This window comes from Panthera leo, chromosome A1 (genome assembly GCF_018350215.1).
Source record: "Panthera leo isolate Ple1 chromosome A1, P.leo_Ple1_pat1.1, whole genome shotgun sequence".
Lineage (NCBI taxonomy): Eukaryota > Metazoa > Chordata > Mammalia > Carnivora > Felidae > Panthera > Panthera leo.
The window spans coordinates 13,884,199-13,908,248 of record NC_056679.1 but is presented as its reverse complement, the minus strand read 5'-3'; the positions used below and the strand labels follow the sequence as shown (position 1 = coordinate 13,908,248).

Genomic DNA, 24,050 nt, shown 5'->3' with positions numbered 1-24,050 from the left:
TGTATGAGAAACACTGCACAAAGTCAATCAGCCAACCCATACTAAAAGAAAACACCTTGGACTGACATAAAAAGATGGGCAAATAAATGTACATGGGTATGTTTTAAAATAAAATTTTAAAATGTAAGTATGTGTTCATTTTTGAAAATAATGATTTCTGGCTTTTTGATTAACTGACCAACTACTGATCCCAATTACATAGAAGGTTTCCACTAAATACATTTTAAATCGTCATCACATTTTTTTTACCTCATAAAGTGTGTTGTATGTGGTGACAGTCACAGTGTTTGTATGCAACATCAGCCTTTCTCCAAGAAGAGTGAAAAGACTATGAGTATGCATAATTTCCACTTTTCTCCTGGAGAAAAAGGGGGAAAGAAAACAAAACACTATGAAATACATTTATCTAATCACATGACTTTGGGTTTAGAAAGTACAATCTATTAAGCAGATACAAAATCATACAATTATTACTAACTTCCATCTGCAGTAAAATAACATTTATAACACAGCTATCTTCTAAAGTTCCAAAAACACTATTTAAACACTCCTCATATAAAATGTGAAATATACAAATTATAAATATTATATAAATGTTGACAGTTATTATTTTCAAATTTTTAATGAACTATTTAGGAGTTATTTTCATTAAGTTTAAAACTATTAGTTTCCACTAATACAGAGACCACAAAATTTTTAAATCCTTTCTGTCTAAATTTAAAGTCTATAAATGTTTGTTTATTTATTTATTTATTTTGAGAGAGAGAGGGAGGGACAGAGACAGGGAGAAAGAGAATCCAGAGCAGGCTCTTCACTGTTAGCACAGAGCTCGATGCAGGGCTCAAACTCATGAACCATGAGCAGACCTGAGTAGAAATCAAGAGCCGGATGCTTACTAGCTCATTATTGCTTGTATTTGTGGTCTGCCATTGGATTTAAAATCAAGAGAGAGAGAGAGAGAGAGAGAGAGAAAGAAACACACACAAAAAAACTTTCTTAATTACTTACTATTGGCTCAGTTAACTGTCCTCCCCACACCAAATCCATAAATAGAATAGAAGGCTGTACTCGGGGTTTCCTACAACATTTAGTTCTATCTCAGGGAATTGCTATGAGCCTCTCACTTGTGTCACTGTCTTAGAATTCAAGATCTGGATCCTCTTGGCTCTCAACCCAAGGCATTTCATTTCTTACCTTGATTTGCTATTGTTCCCTATTCAGATCTGGCAACACTGATATAAATTGGGTATTCACCAATTCTTATTCCTTTCTTCCCGAGAGCACAGCTATACTATCAATTCCAGCCTCTTTTACACTCAGGTGTGACCATTTAACTGAGTTTTAGCCAGTGGAATGTGAGCAGGAAAGTCATGAACCATTTTCAGGCCTGGCCCACAGAAAAGCACTCATGCACGTCTTCCATGCTCTGTCTCCAAGGCAGAAACACAGGAGCCACATGACGAAGACAGGGAGGACAAGATGGAAGCAGCAGCCCAGGTCTCTAAATCACAGCTTGCAAGAAAGCCACCTACTGTGGAACACCCATTTGGATTTTCAATGAATAAGAAACTACTAGTTTGATAAGCAGCTAAAATTGTGTCTGTCTGCTGCAGCAGCCATTGTTACTTTAATTATTACAGAAATCAAATAATGAACCATTTATCTGGGTACCACTCACCTGGAAATCCTCTCTTCTAACATCAGCCTCCAAGCTCCACACTGTACAACAAAAGACACAGGGCAGCTGTTTCCCCCCACCTAATTCTCCTCAGTCCAGGGAGGGAAACAGCAAAATAACTGAAACCCAAGAGCTTAGGCACATGTTTGTCTTGTGGCTGTGTTTGCGAAACACTTAAACACGACTGAAAAAAGGTCAACTGGTCATTAAAAATTTTTTAAAAATCAGGACTAATGGATATTATGGGATTACAGAGGGGAAGGCTTTAAGTATTTTCCAATTCAGGCGACACCCAAGGCAAGGACGACTTAAACTTTCATTTGCTCCCTAATCAAGAAAGAACAAATGCCAAAGTGTATTCCTTTATATATCTCTCTGATACATGAAGCTGGTAAAAAGTTATCCAAATTAGGCTACCTGGAATAGCCTAATTAGGAATTTACAATAATCTCTTACCTGCACCAGTATAATTTCAGCTACTAAAGAAATTCATGCCCTTCTGATTATCTTCTATAATGTAAATTTCTATAGAGCAGCTATATTCTAGCCTTTTGTGGGGGAATTGAAGAATCTTCCGTATATACCAGAGAAGAGATGGGTCAGCTTCCTCCTGCAGTTTGCTTTAAAACAATGTTTATCAATAATTTTTGCTGCACAGCACTGAAGAGATAGCCAAAAATGCCATCCATGATCTCAGGCAGAGTGTGGGTGAGCTATACTCCCCATGATCCCCACGTGACTTTGTTTCCCACAGAATCCCTAATGAAAGACCCAACTCAATGCAGTCTGCTCAAAAAGACTTCAATAGGGCATAGACTAGAGAAACTAAACTTTTGAACCTACTTAACTTTAAGACCTAAACAGACTTCAGGCTTTAGTGCCTATTTGCTTTACCCTTTGAATTTTATAGAATTTCTGTCCATTTGGATTAAGAATGTAATCTTTTTTAAAAAAAGAGTAACCTTTTAATGTCATACAAATTATACATTTATTAGCTTACTAACATCCCAATGAAAATATAATCCAATTTTCTTCTTCACAAAATAAACAAGCTTTTTTTTTTTTTTTGGATAGTCAAAGAATACTTCTTGTAACAAACTCAGACAGTATGTTGAAACAAGACAAAGGTAAAAGAAACCCATAATTTCCATAACTCAGAGAAAATCATTATACAGTATATTTATGTTCTTCTAGATTAATGACTATGCATATAAATATGGTGATAAATAAATATAGATGATATCAATATGATGAAACTAATTCTGTATAAGGTAATTTATACTTTTTTTCCTGTTATCCTGTCTTGAATTTTCAGTCATTAAATATAATAAGTATGCAGCACATTACACCCATTGATGACTGTTGACATTGATGCTATTTCCACTTTTTTTTCTACCATGAACAAAACTTTGCCCTTTTAGGTAAATCTTTGGGTACATATCCATGACTATTTACTTAGAATAAATTCTTGTAACTGAAATGATGGGTGTTAAAAGCATTTATATTTAATTTTATGAGACTCTCTGCAATTTATTGCCTCCAAAAATATGTACATTCATACTTGTACCATCAAAGTGTAAATGCATTTTACCAGCAGCTTCTCTCACCAACATGAACATAAAATTCATGTAAGTATATAATTTAGTAATTATTTGAAAACCTTATAGAGTCACGCAATTATCATCAATTTCCAGTTCCAACATTTTCATCACCCTAAAAAATTCTCTTGTGCCTTGTAGTCAATCCCCACTCCCATCACTAGCCCAATATAATAATCACTAACTGCATTCTGGAGATTTCATATGAATGAAAACATGTAACACGTGCTCTTCTCCACCAGGCCTCTTCCATTTAGCATAATGATTTTTAGGACTCATTAATGTCATAGTGTGCATCAGTAGTTTGTTTCCTTTTAATTGTGCATTGGTATTCCATTGTATGGACATATGATACTTTGTTTATCCATTCACTAATTAATGGAATTTTGGATTATTTCCAGTTTTGAACTATTCTGGATAATGGTATTAAAAACATCCATGCACAAGTCCAGTTGTGGACATATGCCGTCATTTCTCCCAAGTAGGTACGCAAGCATGGAAATGCCAGGGTATGTGGTAAGTGTTACATTTTTTAAGAAATTAGAAAACTCTTCTGGAACATGGCTAGAGCATTTTACATTCCCATCAGCAATGCATGAGAATTCAGTTAGTTGTTATATGCTCTGGTTATATGTTGTATGTTGTGGATTTATACAAATCAAACTATTTTCTATTTTGCTTTGAGATTTCTTTGACCTAGGGGTTCTTACTATCAAGCAATTTACCAAAGCTCTTTCTGCTGTTGATTTCTTACTTAATTTTGTTGTGGTCAAAGAAAATATGTTGTTTGATCTCAATTCTTTTAAATTTATTGAAACTTGTTTTATGTTTTATAGCCCAGCCCATTATATATTCTACACTTAAAACAATTTGCTGACTGTTCTATGAATGTCAGTATACTGTTTAATATGATCTTGAATAGGGCTGGTGAAAACAGGCTTACATTAACTTGTAGCTATTGAAGGGGAATGCTTCTAATATTTTACTACTAAACAAGACGATGGTTACTTCCAAGTAGACAGGCCTTATCAGGTTAAAGAAATCATTTTCTATTCCTGCTTTCCTAGGAATTTGGATGATGAATGGATACTGAATTTTACCAAAATTGTTTGTATCCATTTGCGTAATTACATAGCTATTCTTCAATGTGTTAATACGGAGATTATATTAAAGGATATTCTGATGTTAAACTATCCTTACATTCAGCATAAAATTAAAAACCTAGGGGGGAAAAGGCAAAACACTTTATTTTTAATTTTTAAAAAATGTTTTATTTATCCTTGAGAGAGAGACAGACAGAGCATGAGCGAGGGAGGGGCAGAGCGAGAGAGGGACACAGAATCCGAAGCAGGCTCCAGGCTCCGAGCTGTCAGCACAAAACCTGACGCGGGGCTCAAACTCACAAGCCGCGAGATCATGACCTGAGCCGAAGTCGGACGCTCAACCGACTGAGCCACCCAGGTGCCCCATCACCTTTCTTTTTTTAATATAAATATTTATGACTATCAGTTGCCTCCAATACTACTTAGGCCAACTCTCAGAAGTGTAAATACACAAAATTCTCAGTTTTGATTCTAAACACTTTATAATGTGTACAGTAATTTCTTGTTATGAGTTATTTACGATATGTACATTTCCATTGTATTAGTTTGATTTTTATCAGTGATTTCTTAATTGAATTGTGGGTGACAAGTCATCTTTATGACAATTTATTTACATTTTGGACAATTTTATGACTTCCACTGACAAGTTTTATATTTTTGTGTGTGTTTGAGAATAATGAATATGCTAATCAAGCATATTTTTAGTTTTCAGTTTTAGTTTTACTTTTAGTTTAGTTTAGTTTTAGTTTTGTTTGTAGATCTTTTGTATCCTTGGTTAAATTCATTCCTGGGTATTTTATTCTATGAAAACTTTCATTCTTTTTCCATCTCTTAACCTCCTTTCTTATTTGTCATCTTTGTCTCTTGATGCTACATTCTGGGTAATTTCTTCATTGCTATCTTTCAGCTCACCAATTCTTTCTTAAGTTTTATCTCATCTGTTTAACATGTCCATGGAGTTAATTTTAATTACTACCTTTTAATTTCCAGAAGTTACTGTGATTTTTTTTAAAGCTTCATGGTTTGTTTTAATATTACCTTGTTTCTTAAGAATTATTTCTCCCATTATGTTTGATCTTCATTTTTGGCATATGAGAATTTAACTACTTTTGTGTGCTCAGCTATACAACTGAAAGGATTTCTGTTGTATTTTATTCAAAATTTCTAAGTTTCTAGTAGTACAAAGTATTTCAGGGTATCGTTTTACCCACTATTTTTCTCCTATAAGAATTCTTATTCACATGTTTAGTCTCCTATATTCTTTATCTTTTCTCTTTCTATTTTTGGACCCATGCTTTGGGAACTTACAGTCCACTAATTTGGATGGACTGGAAAACAAATCATGAGCTAACGAGGCAGAATATCATTTTTGGTTCCCTACTTGAATCTTAAATGCTCTTCTTAAAAATAAAATTCAAGGATTCCACCATAGCCCCCTCCACTAGTTCTATTTCATTGAGTACATAGTTTGATGACTCTCTCTTATCTCCTGTCTCTGGCTACTAGCCTTTAATGAGTTACTATTTTTCTTTTTTACACAGTTGAGGTCAGATCTCACTGCTGTGGGTTTCACATGATGGGATCCCTGCAGGTGCTGTAAGGTAGAGGACCGCCTAAGTATACTGATCTGTAGTATAAAACCTAGCTTGTTGTTAAGTCCTGGAGCCAGCATTGTGGCATCCCAATATTCCTGCACTCCCACAAATTCAAGGACAGGGAAGATTCAACCCATCATTTCAGATACTTCTTGGCCTTCTGGTGGTCACTTACATAGAAGCCAATGTTAACACCTCTCAGGAGGGAGGGGGGTGCAAAAGAGAGAAAGTAAGAGGCAGAGATCTTTGACAGAAAAATGATCTCTCAAAATTAGTCTTTTCTTTAGGCTTCTAACATAATTCTTCAGCTGCCTGTCATTCCCATGGGAGAGAAAACCCCTCACCAGTTGTCTTGTTTTCTCTGCCGCTACCCCAGGTACACAAAGGAACCAACATTTGCCTGAAGAAAGCCAATAGGTTAGATGTTGAAAATATATGGGAAGGAAACTTCTTTCCGCCTCTCATACTCCCAGAACCTACATCACTACTTTTTGTTAACAGACAATTGGTTCTGCCAGAAAAACTGGATAATTACAACTAGTTGAAAAAGAAACCATTAGGTTAAAACAACTGTCAGTATATAACTCTCAGGCCTGTAGTCAACACTACACACAGCAAGCTGATTCATTTAGAGTGTGATTAACTTGGAGAATTCACCCAGAAATTACAGGGTTTGAAGTTAAGACATCAGACAAATATACTTGGTTGAGAATTTTTATTTCCACAATGAACATTCAATAACATAGGCTTTTCAATTTTTATAAGCTAAAATTATCATAGTTGTATTACAGTACAGCCGTTTAGGCATTTTGATCATCTATTTGACTGATTTGTTAGATTCTGTTCTGAGGATAACTATAATCAGACCACTTCCATGAAAGAACAGTTTGGCTTTCTATTGAGCCATACACCCAAGTTAAGTTTTTCAGTTTTATATAGCTTTTTATTTTGAAAATTTTTAAGATTTACAGAAATGTTGAAAAGATAGTACAGACAGTACCCATATATTATTTACCCAACTTCCCCAGATGTTAATATCTTATCTAATCATGATACATATGTCAAAACTAAGAAATCAACATAAGTATAACGTTTTAACTAAACTACAGACTTTTATTAATATTTTACCCGTTTTCCCTAATGTCCTTTTTCTGTTCAGGACCCAATCCAGAATACCACCTTTCATTTAGTCATCATATCTCCTTAAACTCCTCTGCTCTGCAGCAGTTTTCCTGTTCCTTGTTTCTCATGCCCTTTGACAGTTTTGCAGAGTATTGGTCAAGTATTTTGTAGAATATCCCTCAATTTGGGGATATATGATACTTTCTCTGGACTAGACTGGGATTATTATTATTACTTTTAGAAGAATACCACAGAGATGAAGTGCCTTTCTCATTACATCATATCAGGGAATACATGATATCAACATGATACAGAACTGTTGATGTCAGCCTTAATCAATAGGGGAAATCACTGCCAGGTTTCACTATCCTTTGGAAAAAACCCAGCAAGTCCATCTCACACTCAAGTAGAGAGGATTTATTTGAGTTCCATCTTCAGGAGGAAGGAGTAGCTGTGTATATATTATTTGGAACAGACTTCTCAATTTTAATGATGGATATCAAACCTATCTCTACTTCAGCTGACAAAGTATATGGATTATCTCACAACCTATATCCCAGGCACTTGACAGAAATTATAAACTAGGCATTGCAAAGGACCAATGCACCAGTCTTCAGTTTAGCTTCATTCATGGACCCAACTCAGATGCACTGCCAGACACAAATAAGACACTGAGTTTGGGTGACATTTCATTTCTTAACAGTTTTAGAGACGATTTTCTTAGGTTTTGAGGTATATAATCAAAGCCTTTACAAACATTATTTCCTCCTCCCTAATAATTATGTGTTTTATTTGTTTCAAATCTTGAACAATAGTAATAATATAGTAGAAATACTTATCTACTGATCTAAATGATACTAGTATTTCATGTTTAAATTTTATATTTAAGATAAATATCTTATTATACTTAAGATATGACCTGTTTTTACCAGAATTACAGGTTAAATTGCACCTATTACCTTTTTGCCAAATATTTAAAGCATCATATTGCAATGTACTGTGATTAACTCTTTTAAATCTACTGTATCATTTATCCTTAAAACTCAGTGAGAAAGGAGTATAGTTTTACTCATGTAGGATAAAAACTGAGGCTCAAGGATATTTCCAAAACCATTCAAAAAATGTGTGGCTAAGCCAGGATCCAAACCAATGCAGTCCAACTTGACAGCCAATGAATTTTATGTATGTATGTATGTGTGTATGTGTGTATATATATATACACACATATATATATGTGTATGTGTATATATATATGCACATATATATGCACATATATATATGCACATACACATATATATGTGTGTGTATATATATACATATGTGTGTGTGTATATATATATACACATACATATATATATGTATGTGTGTGTGTATATGTATATATGTATGTATGTATGTACATGTACCAATTCCCCATAAGGAGCCACTGTTTGTAATTTCTTGTTTCTTACATATTCTACTAGATTTTCTTAATGTAATATAGGAACTATTATATACTTATATCCTCTTTTTTATACAAAATTAAATCAAATAAACACTTATCTATACTATTTGTTTTTAATCATGTAACAATTTAGTTGTGATATTAATATACTGAGACTTAACAGTTTTGTTTTACAACTGCATGGTATTCCATTTAATGAATAAACCATCATTTTTTTAGCAAATCCCCTATTAATAGAAATTTAAGATTTCTCTTAACCCTTACAAATATAAACAACACAACGAGTACCTCTGAAGAATCATTATTTCACATGTGTACAAGAGATAAACTGCTGTGTTAAAAACTATATGTATTTGTAATTTCAACAGACATTCATCAAAATTAACACTTCACTCTAAATGGGACTATACTAATTTAAGTTCTGATGTGCGAGAATGCTTGCTCCCCACAACAATCTTGCTAACAAAGACAAGATGTGGAATTTTGAGAATTCTGTCAATCTAATATGTGAAAAATTATGTCTAATATGTGAAAAATTTAGTTTTAGGATATATTTCCCTTACACCAGTAGGACTCCCTTCTTTTTAAATATTTATATGCCATGCATATTCTCCTCTATAAGCTGACCATTCATGCATATCCTTTCCCCCTTTTTCTACTAGGTTGTCTTACGAGTTTCTAGGGAAGTTGTACAAAATGATCATGTAAAATTATTTTAATTTCTTCAGTTTTTATATTAATTATGGAAATTATAATTTATTTTATACATTCATATTTTTGTCCTTTATTAAGTTGCTTAATGAGGACATCCATTTATGTCATGAGTTTAAAAAAAACTAGCTTTTTAAATGACTTTTTGTATCCCAAATCATGATATTCCTACTTGTCTATTTATTAATTACTTTCTTCCATTTATTTGGTTATTCTTTTCCTAACTTAGACATTTTAATTATTTGTCTCTGTATTTTCTTTTTATTGCTGTGTAACTACGGATATCCTTCTAAACACTTCCTGGGCTGTATCTCATAGGTTTGTGAAAGTTTTTTTTTTTAATTCTGCTATTTGTCCATATAATTGTGGGTTTATTTCTGAGTTTTTTGTTTTATTCCACTGATCTGTGTGTCTACTTTTTATGCCAGTACCATACTGTTTTAATTACTACCACTTTATTTTTTTTTTTACTAAATGTCTATTTATTTTAATTTTATTTTAAATGTTTTATTTTTGAGAGTGCAAGCAGGGAAGGAGCAGATAGAGAAGGGGACAGAGGATCCAAAACAGGCTCCGTGCTGACAGCAGCAAGCCCGATGTGGGGCTCAAACTTATGAACCGCAAGATCATGACCCAAGCCGAAGTCGGATGCTCGACTAAGCCACCCCTTTTATTTATTTATTGAAAGAGAGAGAGAGAGAGAGAGAGCATGCACATGCATGCACAAGTGGAGAGGGGGCTAAGAGAGAGGGAGGGAGAGAATCTCAAGCAGGTTCTGCGCTATCAGCACAAAGCCCAATGCGGGGCTTGAGCCCATGAGATCATGACCTGAGCCAAAATCAAGAGTTGGATGTTTAACTGACTGAGCCACCCAGGCACCACTAATTACTACCACTTTGTAATATAACTTGAAATCTGGAATTACAATACCTCCAGTTTTATTTTTCTTTTTCAAGACTGTTTTCCATACAAATTTTAGGATTGTCTGTCCTAGTTCTGTGCAAAATGCTATTGGTATTTTGATAGGGATTGCATTAAATTTGTAAGTTGCATTGGATCATACAGACATTTTAACATTATATGTTCTCCCAATTCATAAGCATGGAATGTCTTATTTCTTTGTGTATTCTTAAATTTCTTTCATCGGTGTTTTATAATTTTCAATTTTTTTTAACATTTACATATTTTTGAGAGACAGAGAGAGACAGACCATGAGTGGAAGACAGGCGGAGAGGGAGAGGGAAACACAGAATCTGAAGCAGGCTCCAGGTTCTGAGCTGACAGCACAGAGCCTGACATGGGGCACGAACCCACAAACTGCGAGATCATGACCTGAGCTGAAGTCGGACGCTTAACCAACTGAGCCACCCACGCACCCCTGACAGTTTTCAGAATATGGATCTTTCACCTCTTAAGTTAGGTTTATTCCTAAACATTTTATTGTTTTTAGTTCAGTTGTAAAAGGAACTGTTTTCTCAATTTCACTTTCTGCTACTTCATTATGAGTGTATAGGGATACAACAGATTTCTGCACAATGATTTTGTAATCTTCAACAAAGGACTGAATATTCAATGGGAAACTGACAGTCTTTTCAACAAATGGTGTATGGAAAACTGGACAGCCACCTGCAAAAGAATGAAACCAGACCAATATCTCTCCCCCTACACAAAAACAAATGAAAACTGATTAAAGATCTAAATGTGAAACCATAAAATTCCTACAAGAGAGCATAGGCAGTAATCTTTCACCATCAGCCATAGCAACATTTTTCTAGATATGTTTCTTGAGGCAAGCCAACATAAACTACTGGGATCACGTCAAACTAAAATGTTTCTGCAGAGCAAGGGAAACAGCCAATAAAACTAAAAGGTAGCCTACAGACTGGGAGAAGATATTTGCAAATGACATATCTGAAAAAGGATTAGTATCCAAAATATATAAATACTGACATACGTCAATACCAAGAAACAAATAATCCAATTAAAAATGGGCAGACAACATGAACAGACATTTCTCCAAAGAAGACATATAGATGTCCAACAAACACATGAAAAGATACTCAATACCACCCATTATCAGGGAAATGTAAATCAAAACTACAATGAAATATCACCTCATTAGGGTTGGTGAGAATATGGAGAAAAAGGAACCCTCTTGCACTGCTGATGGGAATGCAAATTGGTGTAGCCACTATGGAAAACAGCATAGAGGTTCCTCAAAAAATTAAAAATAGAACTACCCAATGATCTAGGAATTGCGCTACTGGGTATTTACCCCCAAAATACAAAAACATAATTCAAACGGATATATGCACCCCTATGGTTATTGCAACATTATTTATAATAGCCAATCTATAGAAACAGCCCAGTCCATTGACAGATGAATGGATAAAGAAGATGTGGTATAGAAACACAATGGAATATTATTGTGATAATATTGTGAATAATATTGTCGACATTATCATAAAAAAGAATGAAATCTTGCCATTTGCAACAATATAAATAGGGCTAGAGAGTATAATGCTAAGCAAAATAATGCTAAGCAAAATGCTAAGAGAAAGACAAATACTATCTGACCTCACTCATATGTGGAATTTAAGAAACAAAACAAACAAGCAAAGGAAAAAAAAGAGAGACAAACCAAGAAACAGACTCTTAACTATAGAGAATAAGCAGATGGTTACCAGAGGGTATGTGGGGAGATGGGAGAAATAGGGGATGGGGATTAAAGAGTACACTCATGATAAAAAAATAAAATAAAATAAAATAAAATAAAATAAAATAAAATAAAATAAAATAAAATAAAATAAAATAAAATAAATAAAATAAAATAATTTTAATAAAATATTGAAAAAATTCTGCTGTTTGTATTTTCTCATTGACACAAAAATTGTTTAATAAACTTTAAATTTCTAGGTAGAAGGAACTTTGGTTTCTGACTTTGTTCCTATTTTCTAATTTTACTGTGTTTTATTAAAAGAATATTGTCTGCTTTGTCTTTATGTTTTAGAATTCTTCTTTGATGTATACTACTTTGATGTCAAATTTTTATAAATGTTCCATGTTAACATGGTACAGATTTCAAACTATATTAATCAGATTTACCTTACTATTTAGATTACTTTCCCCCTGGATTTTTTTATGAACCAAGATAGGTGAATTAAACTTTGTTTTAGTAATTGTATTATTTATCCCATAATTTCTTTTTTATGAAAGTTTCACCCTGTAACATTATGTATCCTTCTTTATGTTATTTATTGCTTTTAGGCTTGACTTCTAATTTGTCCAATATTAAGAGGATTCCTGTTTTCCTCACTTGCATGCAGGTGGTATAACCTTTAGTTATCCTTTAATTTTCCGCCTTTCTAAATCACTTTATTTTTGTATGTTTCTTGCACATAGATCTGGGTTTTTATTATTGTGATCAATTGAATTTTTCTTAAAATAGGTGATTTAAGACTAATATTTAAGACCAATGGTATACTTTTGTGCTGACCATTCTAGGAAAATTCTCCCTGGTACTCAGAATGATCTTTTAAAATGGATGCTAAAATCTTATATTAGGACTTCACTGAATTATAGCTTTAAATATTTGTTTAGTTCCACTGTTCTGCTTTTCTTAGTTGGAAATTCAATTTAGGCCACTACTGGAACTTCCATACTTTCTATAGCAATCATTTTCTCTCTAATTCTTCTAAACTCTTATTATATTTCTTAAATTTCTCATATTATTTGCCTTGTTTTCATTTTTATCTTCTGTGTATCTTACTATGCCAACCACATAGTTCATCTTCCTTTGAGTTTCTTCTGATTTCGTTTTTATTTGTATGGAAGTTTTTTTCTTCAATAAAAATAAAATAGAAACTTTCCTCCAAAGTTCTGTTAGTCTATGATCCAACACTTCTGTGTTATCCTACCATGTCTTCTAACTTTATGAAATTCTGCTTAGTAGTACTCCTTCCTCAGCAGCAATTCATATCTTACTTTTTAAACTTATGGTAAATTTCTAATTTGCTAATTTAATAATTGCAATTATTTACCAATTTAATAATTGCAATTATTATGTATTCTATAGCAATATTTTTCCAGTGAGTGTTCTTATCTGCTGGTTAGTTTTTTTATTTTTTTTTAAGATTTGTTAATGTTTTTCATTTATTCTGAGAGAGAGAGATTCAGAGAGAGAGAGAGAGAGAGAGAGAGAGAGAGAGCATGAGCTGGCAAGGGGCAGAGAGAGAGGGAAAGGAGAGAGAAGAGAATTCAAAGGAGGCTCCATGCTGTCAGCACAAAGCCCGATGTGGGGCTCGATCCCACAAACTGTGGGATCACGACCTGAGCCAAAACCAAGAGTCAAGGCTTAACCAACTAACCCACCCAGGTGCCCCTCTGTTGGTTAGTTTTGCTTAAGTTTTCCACATTTCTATATTTTTCAATGTGTCTTCTTAACAATTTTTAAGAGGTTGCATCTAGGGCTAGAATCCTTTAATGTCTCCTAGTCAATTTCTCTTACTTAACCAAAGTTAAATGAGCAGTCCTTTTCTCTTAATATTAAAAGTACACATGCTTCTCAGTCTCAGTATTCAATCAACTAATACACATTTACAGTTCCTCAAATATGTATAACTCCTTCCTACAATCCTGGTTTTGGTGAACTATTCCCTATATTTATAATATGTCTATTTTCACTTACTTGACTATCAATTTGGTACCAAAATAAAAATAATATCTACTCTTCCAGACTATTTAGCATGTTTGAGACGTTTTACCTAGATCGTGTGTAGTTTTCATCAGTGTTATCAATAAACTCTCTGAAAATTTAAATACCAAATGAAATGACAACAGTGAGGTTCTGAGAGGAGCTGCATATCTAGCAATAGTTAAATGATACCCTGTTGGGCTCATTTGTATAGAAAATGGATTTTATAAAGAATAATTTTGCACTGGACAACATAATATGAAAAATACTCATTATATCAGCAAGTGACAGTATCTAAATTCTAGACTTTGGGGAAAAAAGAAATATTCTAGGATCTTCAAATAACAAAAATAATCCATAGGCCTCAATGTTAGAAAAAAATACAAATAATAATGACTTAACATGTCAGCAAAAGAGCAGCTCTCATATACACTGTATTCCCTGTGTCACGAAAGTTTTCACTGAAATCATATCCATGTGATTTATTTGATTTGATGAAATATGTTATTACATCTTTAAGATGAACAGTATTTTCTTCAGCAAATAGAAATAAACTATATTACTTAAATTGTGAATTTGTTCTATAATCTACTATTAATAAACATGCTTTCATAAAACACTTTCACAATTTTTATCATAGGAAGCTATTCTTTTCCACTGTAAGATTATTCAAGTCAAATTTCATGTTATATTAGATACGAAACTACTAAAAATACAATTTAAATAGATATTTTCACAATTCATTATGAAAAACATCAACTTACTTGTGACCTAAATGCTTCAGAAAGTATCCCAGAACCTTCAGAGCTTGAACCCAAATACTTTCACTTTTAGAGGCCAATAATTTGTAGATTACTCTAAAAAATACAGAAATAAACGACCTTTTAAGCACCTACAAATATTAAAAATAGAAGCACTATATACTTTACAAACAAACCATAAATATAAAAAATATAAAGTACCTCTCAGGATTTAAAATTCTTTGGAAAAATTAAAAATTATCATATTTTACAAATTTTTCTATAAACTTGGTCTTCCAATAAATACTCAAACATTCAATGTGATTCGTTGCTTATAAGCACTGCCTTCCAGGCATGTTGAAAAGACATTTTTTCTATTTTAAGATACATGATTAGTTAAGCCACATTTCCCCTTCTATTAGAACTGCCTCTGACATTTCTACATAATGACCTTTTTTTTCTTGTTTATTGGATCATGGATAGATAGTTGCCCAATTATTTCTCTTTTCTGAGCATTTGGAATGAGATCTGAGAAACAATATCTAGCACTTTGGGGGCTCCTGAATAAAAAAAGTATTTAAAATAGAAAGGATAATGCAGTCTTGTTTTGTTCACATAGATGAGTCTATACACAAAAGGAAGAACAAAGCAACCATACAGGAAGTAGCAGAGAAAGCAAAGTTGTTTCCTTCTAGCTTTCCAATTCCTTGTTCTTATCCTAATGAGATTTCTATAACAAACGCATTATTCTGTTTTTACTTTAATCGGTTTGAGAATTTTTCTGTTACTTGGAGCAAAAAAGTCTCTGCTAGCAACACAAAACCTCACCTAACCTAACCTAACCTATAGAGGCACTTCATATACTATATAAGAATAGGGCTATATTCATTATTACATTTATAAATATCTAAAAATGTTTGTCTTTTGTTTTCTTCAAAACATAGAAGTATTTTTTCTATAAGGTAGTAGTGGGTAATAATTCTTTTAAAACTCATTCTACAATTTAAGAAAGTTCTTTGAAGGTGGTGGTGGGGCCTATAAAATTGGGATATGCTTTACTGTATTAAATTCTTTTTGAAAAATAAAATGTCATTTTATATTTTTAAAATGAAGTAATCTAGGCCAAACAAAAAAGTTGGTATTAGAAGATACAGTACAATTTTTATATTATTTCAGTAACATTAACAAAGGGAAACAAATAACTTAAAGCTAGTGACATCTGTTTTATGTTTAATAATGGCTTATACTATTAAAAAAGAAAATAATATATTGTTGATATTGCCTCTTGCTTGTGTGTTACTCAATTGAAGAACAGACTAGGTAAACTCTAGAGGTAACTATTTCCTTTAGAAGATGAAGTTTTTCAAAAGCCTCAAGTTCCTAAATAAATACGTATTTACACTGAAATTGATTTTTAGAATGTTTAAAGACAAAGATCAGTAATGAAAAAAAAAAGAACAAGTATGAGACTAGGAAAGTTATACATGTCAGGAAAAGAACTATTCAGGAAATCGTGAGAAAGAACTTTCAACAGAAAAAATAATCTTGAGAACAGAAGTAGAAGCTCACAGCCTAAAAATGTGACTAGCTTCAGACATGGAACAAGAAACTCCCACAGAATTCCCATTTTCTAGAAATAACTTCAAATTTAGGTATAACAAAGGCATAAGATCCACCCAGGACTAACAGAAATTATGATTGACAAGTGAAACATGGAAACATCGAGGGCCATCATTCATCTACATTACATAGGATTTTCTTCACAACTAGATAAGTAAGTGTTCCTTACAAAACAAGAAACAAACAGTGGATTTGCAATACAATATGAATAGGAAATTTACTGACAAATCAGTTAATGAATCTACTTGCAATATAATACGATAATTAGGTGAATCCTAATTCATCTGTTTGAGCTTACTATATTAAGTCAGAATATTGTCTATATTGAGATAAGTACTTATTTGTTCTTTTCTTTAAAGAATTTCAGATACAAAAATACCACATTTTTAGCTACTCAGTTCAATGTTGTATTTCATATTTCACACGGTCTTCCTTAAAGTCAGTTAAAATATCACCAAACTTAAATTAAATTCATTCTTTGTATTCATTTCTTAGTGTGTATAAATTATAATTAATCAGAAGTTTCCCCAGAAAATATTTTATATGTAACTGTTATCCTTACGTACCTACTTTCTAGGATACAGACCATTAAATGTCCTATAGAATAAGCCTACTTTTTCCATATTTTTAACAAAGCCTACAGTCACCACATTTTTTTCAAGTGGAAAAAGTGAAGTAGAAATTCTTCCATCTCTGTCATTGTTTTGAACACATTGGTGACAATATGACACGTTTAGCAGGTGTCAATCATGAGCAACCAGGTCTTGGTATTCATTGTGCCTAATCATTCCATTCACACTATACATTTAAATTACTATTTCACTCCCCTAAAGACCTAACCACTCTCCTTTGTATGATCATATTTTTACCATGTCAAAGTAATGAAAAATCCTATGTCTGCATTTCATATTAACCAATCTAAGGTTGGTATCATCCACAGGGATGAGGAGGATATTTTCAATTAATTCATTAATCAATTAATATAATAAATAAAGCAGATACTAGGATCTAAGGTCAAGGATACTAATTGTTCAATCTAAATATAATTTAAGAAGAGAAGTATAACTGTATTATATTATTAAGTTGGAACATATGAAACTGCCATTATTTATTTAGTAAACAGTTAAGTATCAGCAATTTTATATAATTCAACCTCATAGTAAGAAAATATTTGTAGTTGTTAATAATTAAACGTGTAATCTTCTTCAAACAGATTAGCAACTCCATTGTAAACTCAAAAGTATTATTGATATCACAAATAGGACAGCCACATAGAAACGACGTGACTGTTTTCTCTGATCTAGAAAACGGTCACTTGCTGATATAAATGGCCAAATAAAAGATGTGCTAATAAAATACCTTGGCAGGTATATTATTTCAAAATTCTTTTTATAACCTGTGGAAGCGCACTGAGTTGCATATGGCATAACTTACATTTCCTCTTCATTCTAATAATTAAGACTTTACAAAAATAAAAAAGGAGAATCCCTAAGGGCCTGGGGTATAGGTTAAGTTCATAAGAATACTAATCAAGGAACTATTTTTCACTTATCTACATAATTACTTACAGTCATTCTGACTAAAGTTAGTCTTCATCTCTTTTAATTTTGTCCTTTTGTTCCAATTGTATTGCCACTGCCCTAACCCATCATCCCCAATACTGATGAATAAAATAATCTCTCTACTCTTTTTGCTACATCAGTTTTATCCCTCTCCAGTTCATTTTCCACACTGCTGACTGTAAATCAAAACAAAATGGAACTCTAAGCAAATCAGTTCCCCTTTCAAAATATTTTATTTCGTCACCAACAAAATATAAAATCTGAACTTTCTATTATGTGGACCTTCCAAATCTGTTCACTATATATTTCTTGAGACTAAACTCATATAATTTTCTAGTGCTCTCTTTTGCTGAAATATACTATGCTCTTTTGTCTTCCTGAAAAATATATACATATGTATTTGTTCTTCCCACTACTTGAAAAGTCTTTACTACAGCAACAATTTAATTACTCTTTTTGAGACCCAAGACCCATTCTTGATATATTTCACCAGTTTTCTTGAGTATTAGAAGATCAATACTAGTTTCTCCACTTATCCCCTTCTTGTATATGAGATTTTGCTGTATTTATTCAAAAGTTCCTAGAGTAGGGGTTATTCTAGGAAGCAAAACTGTACTCAATTCAAGTCTATTAATAATACTAATATTATAATCATACCTTATTCCATTTCTTTGATCAAACGCTGGGATCATTGAGGCTGGATGTTCTGACATTAAAGCCACTAGCAACTGTAACACATCATGAATATTTTCATCCTGCATAGGGATCACCAATATTTCTATAGTTAATATTTTATTCTACTGCTTTGAATAAAATAATTAAGACAAAGACCCAGACCATGTCCTACCTCATGCATGGTAAGTAGGTAATTTAATATACTCTGAAGTTCATCTTCCTTGACCCCTCGGTCCTAATTTTTAAAAAAATGTGTATTACTTAATTTTAAGTCTAAAATTAAAACTTTAAAGACAGGCATCAAAACGATCATTTAAAAAATGTGAACAATTTAAAAGTAGTGATGTTTTCATTAAAATGTTTAAATACTTCATAATTCATAGACTATATTATTTCGAGTTAAATAAGTAAATATTTGGAATGCTGTATCTAGTCTTTTGAAGTTGCTGATTTGATTGACCACCACTATCAAGAGTTGGTATATTGTGATCATCTAAACTGTATTCATATTACTATTTTCTAAGAATTTATTCTTTTCTTAAAATGATGCAAATTACTGCAAAACTTTATAATATCAATTGTGCATATATTACCTTTGTTTTTCATTTCTCTTTATCTTAATCTTTTAAAAATCCTACTGTGATAAAAGATATAATGTAAGACTTCTCAAACAGGTATACAGACTGTTTTCTGGAATAAAAACTTTATGCTCATTTCTAATGCATATGTTCCTTCTCCATTTCAGATATATCTCTTAGAATGGAGGATCTCAAAAAAGGATTAACAAAAGGTGAAGTTTCACAAAAGTTAACAGTAAGATTTACTTTAGAGTGTTAAAAGCTATTCATAAGTTAAAGATAGCTACTGCTAATTTTACAATATTGATTTTAAACTATGCCAAAAATTCTTTTACACTTAATATATTGAAATTCTAAATTATGTAAAATTATTTTACCTTTAGTATGAGCTGTTTCAGAAAAAGTAGCATAAATGCCCGTAGAGATATAATTTCTTTTTGTGATGGCCGGGGACCATCTAGAATAAAACAGAAAACAAAAACAAAAACAAAAGGAAAAAAAAAAACCTCACGATATTTAACAAACATAATGCAATTATGTTGGAACACTATGGAATTCTTTAATAGTTGTATTTATTATAATACTCGTTAATATTAATGCTATATAATTTCAATTATATCAGAGGATCCAAGCATTTATTTTCAGATTTTGGCAATTTCAAATTATTCGCCAAACTTGAGATTTGGAGGAAAGAATTACTTTTTAAATAATTATAATATCATCCATTCATAAGTGCATAATCATCAAGTGTTTACATTAAATATTTTTTTCCTACTTTTATTAATAGGTTCCGTCTTCCCCCAAATCCAAGTTTTCCTAACATTTCTTTCATCTTCAATTAAACCAGTCTTCATTTAAAGACCATCTCCATTTCACCCCACACATTATATGATAAAGCACAGAAAAGTGACATGCTAATGTTTGTTTTGCAGCTTTTTTTCCTATGTGACTTAAATATACTAAATACATATTATGGTGGACACTCAATAAATGCTTATGAGTGAATAAATGAATATGAACAGTTACAGTATACGTTAATTTCATCATAACATCTAAATTTCAAAGTAATTAATTGCAAATATCTAATTACCAATAAATGAGAACATTCAATGATATGTCATACATATAATGTAATAATTAAATTATACCTTTAAGTATGTAGCTAGAACCATAAAGCTTTCTTGAAGCAATGAGGATTTACATAGCTTCTTCATAAGTTTTAAAATAAAAATCACTTTATGTATAATTTATAACATCTTATTCACTCAATAAATATTTACATGCAAATTATTATCAAATAATCCATTCCATCTACTCTTGAGAAGGAAATCTCTTTCTCATTTCCCAGACTGCCCTCTACATTTTTTGCCCCACTGCTGGCAACAGGATACAAGCTACCCTTTCCTTCCTTACCAATATTTAGTATTAATTTTTCAACTCTTTTTCATGGTGAAATATAGCACATATATAGAAGATGTAAACATACACCTTAATTAAGAGTTCAGAATTAATACCTGTATAATCACTTTGTAGATCCAGATACTGAACACTGACAGCAAACTGGCAAAGAAAGCCAGTAACAACCGGTGTGCAGGTAAAGGAACTACACAAGAGCGGAGGGGTGAGGTCCTGACTTAAATCAGATTAAATAATTGCAGATTTCTGATTTTTGCTGTGTAAGTGCTCCCATCATGACTGAATTCAAGATCAATCTACTAATAGTTTAAAAACGAGGTTGTAAAATCCCTGAATATTTAACAACCGGCTGCACAGCAGCTCGCTCCAGTGCACTGACGTCCTCACCCCACGCCAGTCCTCAGCTCTAAGCTACATCTTGATCACATCCTCCATCCCAACCCAGTAGAGACAGCCATTATCTTAGTAATAATACCCTTACTTCCATTTAATGAAATTAGAAAAGTTTTATACTGTCTGAAAGTGTCAGTTGTTTCTTTTTCTACTGTAAGGATAAGAATAAAAATCGTGGTTATGTCATAGGATATTTTGTAATGGTTAAATAGATCAACATATGTAAAGGGATCAGAATAGTCCCTGGTCCATTTTAATCATAAGCACTCAGTAAATGTTAGCTATAATTACTATTGTCAGATATTGTACAATGTAAAGGGCGTGTTGGAAAAAATACATACATATGTGTGGGTTTTAAGCATATACATGATACGGATCCATATTTTACAAAAAAAGATGTATCTTACAAATATAAAATTGAGTGATGTAACAAATCACAAATGTACCATTTATATAAAATACAGAAGCTAAACAATCAATAGGTTAGGAATCCATTCATAAATAGCAAAATGGTAAAGCACAAGTAAAAAAATAATAAGCCCTCAAGCAAGGAAAAGGCATAAAAAACCTAAAACAAAAAACATAAAACATAAAATTGAGGATGGGGTTATCTCTATGGCTAGGAATGGGAAGAAGATATGACCAAGGACAGGGACATACAGGTTTATGGTAATGTTCTATTTCTTAAGCTCGGTGAGACCTATGAAAGGTTTATCACGTATTAACATATTTGCATTTATGACATATTCAAAAATACAAAAATTATGAAACACGCCTCATCTGAAGGACCTACACGTAGACACGTGTAAAACTGTGTCTGTATGAGCAGAGAAAAAGAGGGTAGAAGAACATACAAGACTGGTAATACTGGCTCCTTGAGAGAACAGTAAGTTGTTTTTTTTTTAATAGGCCTTTGTATGATTCCATTTGCTAATGATATCTGTTGCCATGATATCTGTTAATATGAATTTTTATAGTGAACCTGATATAATAATAATTTAAAGGACAAAAGTTTTAAATAAGAGTCAAAGCAAAAAGATCCTAGCTCTCAAGTCAGAGCCTACATATGAATTAGTAAGTACTACGAAAAGCTAGCATAGTACAAATTGACTATTGTTAAAAGAAAGCATTTTAGTTCAAAATGGTATTAAAAAAAAGTTATTTAGAAAGCTACGTTTCAAGTCAGAACCTCACATTTTACTAAATATCAAAATTAATTTCAGATGGATTAAAAATAACAAATAAAAAGATGCATTAAAAAGAATAAATCAAACTATAAAGAAAAACAAATTCTCTCCACTTTCTTGTCAGTTTTCTTCACAATATATTTATTTGGTTTCTTCCCTCCTGTCTCCTTGAGGCAGTCAGAGCCAGCCAGGTTAAGGGCCCTGGGATAGGAGAAACCAACAGAGCTCAAGGAGACACCAGAGTTTGGCAGGGCCAAGGAGGCAAGTAAGTCTGGCAGGACCTTCACGGTCATGGCGAGGAGACAACAAGAGCCAGGAGTGGGGTCAGCGGCAAAGAAACAATTAGGGCTAAGGAGGTGACAAGGACCATCCAGAGTTAGAGGTGAAGAGATGGTCAGAGCTGACTGGCAACGTCAAAGCTGAGAAGGTGATGGTGCATGTGTCGGAACACTGTTTCATAAAGTAGAATGAGCAAATGTATAAATATATTAAAGATAATGTAAGCCAAATTTTTCAATATTGAAGGAAGAAAGCTATAAATATAATAAGTTTGAGACTACACTGAATCAAGTGGTTTTAAATCAGAATTGAAGGTATCTATGTATAAACTTGTGTTTCCTACATCCATGAAGAATGCCTAGAAGCGGTAACACTCAAAGAGCAATAAGCAAAATAAGCACACTAACACCCAAATCTTGGCTTCTGAAACCATATCCACCAACCAAACCAGGGCTCCTTGGAGAAATGTCTGATTCCAGGACTGAGATAAGTATAACATGAACCAAAAACTCTGGCTCTCTTGTGGGAAAGAGCCAGGACTGAAAAATTATGGACATCTGTCATAAAGACCCCAAAACTAAGGTGACAGTCTCCTACTAGCCAAATCTGAGACAACTTTAACATCGAATAAATAATGATACAACCCAGGGTATACTCTCTGGGCTAAATCCGTTAAAACTTAAAAATTTCAATTTGTTTGAAACAAACCGTATCTATTCATTTACACACTGTCTATGGTTGTTTTTGTTATACGCTGGCAGAGCTGACTACTTGCAACAGACACCATAAGGCTCCCTAAGCCTAAACTATTTCTGTGTGGCCCCTTGCAGAGAAAGTATGCCAACTATTCATGTAATACACTGAATAAAATAGAAATCCATGAAATATTTGCTGATATAAAATGAACAAATAATTGGAAGAGAAAAAAATAAGTTCCTCCTTACAAACTAATAAATGGCTTAGGAAATAATGTCATTTAGCAGCAATCACAATAAAGATCAATTATGACAAGAGTCACTGATGAACTAAAACCAGTAAGTGAAGGTTTGTTGAAGAACAGGATATTTACATAGTCTCAATGTATTTCTCCACCAAATACTTATTATCCCAAAAGAGAAAGTAGTAATTTTATAATGAAGAATTCTGGCAGACACCACATTAATCAAATGATCAAAATTAACATCTCCAGTAATACGACAACTGAACGCCACGCGCTTCTTGACGTGATACAATGTGACAGAATTGGTATGACTTGTGCGTGACTGCATCCAAAAATGAAAAACCTGAATCATCATGGGCAAATATCAAACAAATCCAAATTAAGGGACATTCTACAAAGTAATTTGCTTCTATTCTTCAAAAATGTGAAGGTCATGGAGGACAAAAATGCTAAAAATAACTATTCTATATTGAAGAATATTCAAGTGACAAGGTAACTTAAATGCAATATATGATTCTCGAATTGGATTAAGAGGAAAAAAAAGAGATTTTTTTCTAAAAAGGGTATTATTGGAATAATTGGTGAAATTTAAATGCTATCTTTGAATTAGATGATACCATTGTATTAATGTTAAATTCCCAGGATTTAAATGGTTGCCTTTGGTTATCTAAGAGAGTGTCTTTTAGGAAATTAACAGGAAAATATTTAAGGTAATA

The 24,050-nt window shown here is 32.6% G+C and overlaps 1 protein-coding gene across 8 annotated transcripts in view; it reads right to left on the bottom strand.

Moving 5' to 3' along the window:
• The window catches only part of NBEA (neurobeachin), a 683,574-nt gene that overhangs the window by 489,211 nt on the left and 170,313 nt on the right, over window positions 1–24,050 (bottom strand). For all 8 annotated transcript variants that reach the window (XM_042952224.1, XM_042952367.1, XM_042952503.1 and 5 more), the window contains exons 14-18: window positions 19,497–19,576; window positions 18,714–18,776; window positions 18,524–18,621; window positions 14,709–14,801; window positions 250–358 (exon numbers count right to left, since the gene is read on the bottom strand). In XM_042952224.1, coding sequence (XP_042808158.1) covers window positions 250–358; window positions 14,709–14,801; window positions 18,524–18,621; window positions 18,714–18,776; window positions 19,497–19,576 — 443 coding nt within the window. The remainder of the gene's footprint in view (window positions 1–249; window positions 359–14,708; window positions 14,802–18,523; window positions 18,622–18,713; window positions 18,777–19,496; window positions 19,577–24,050) is intronic.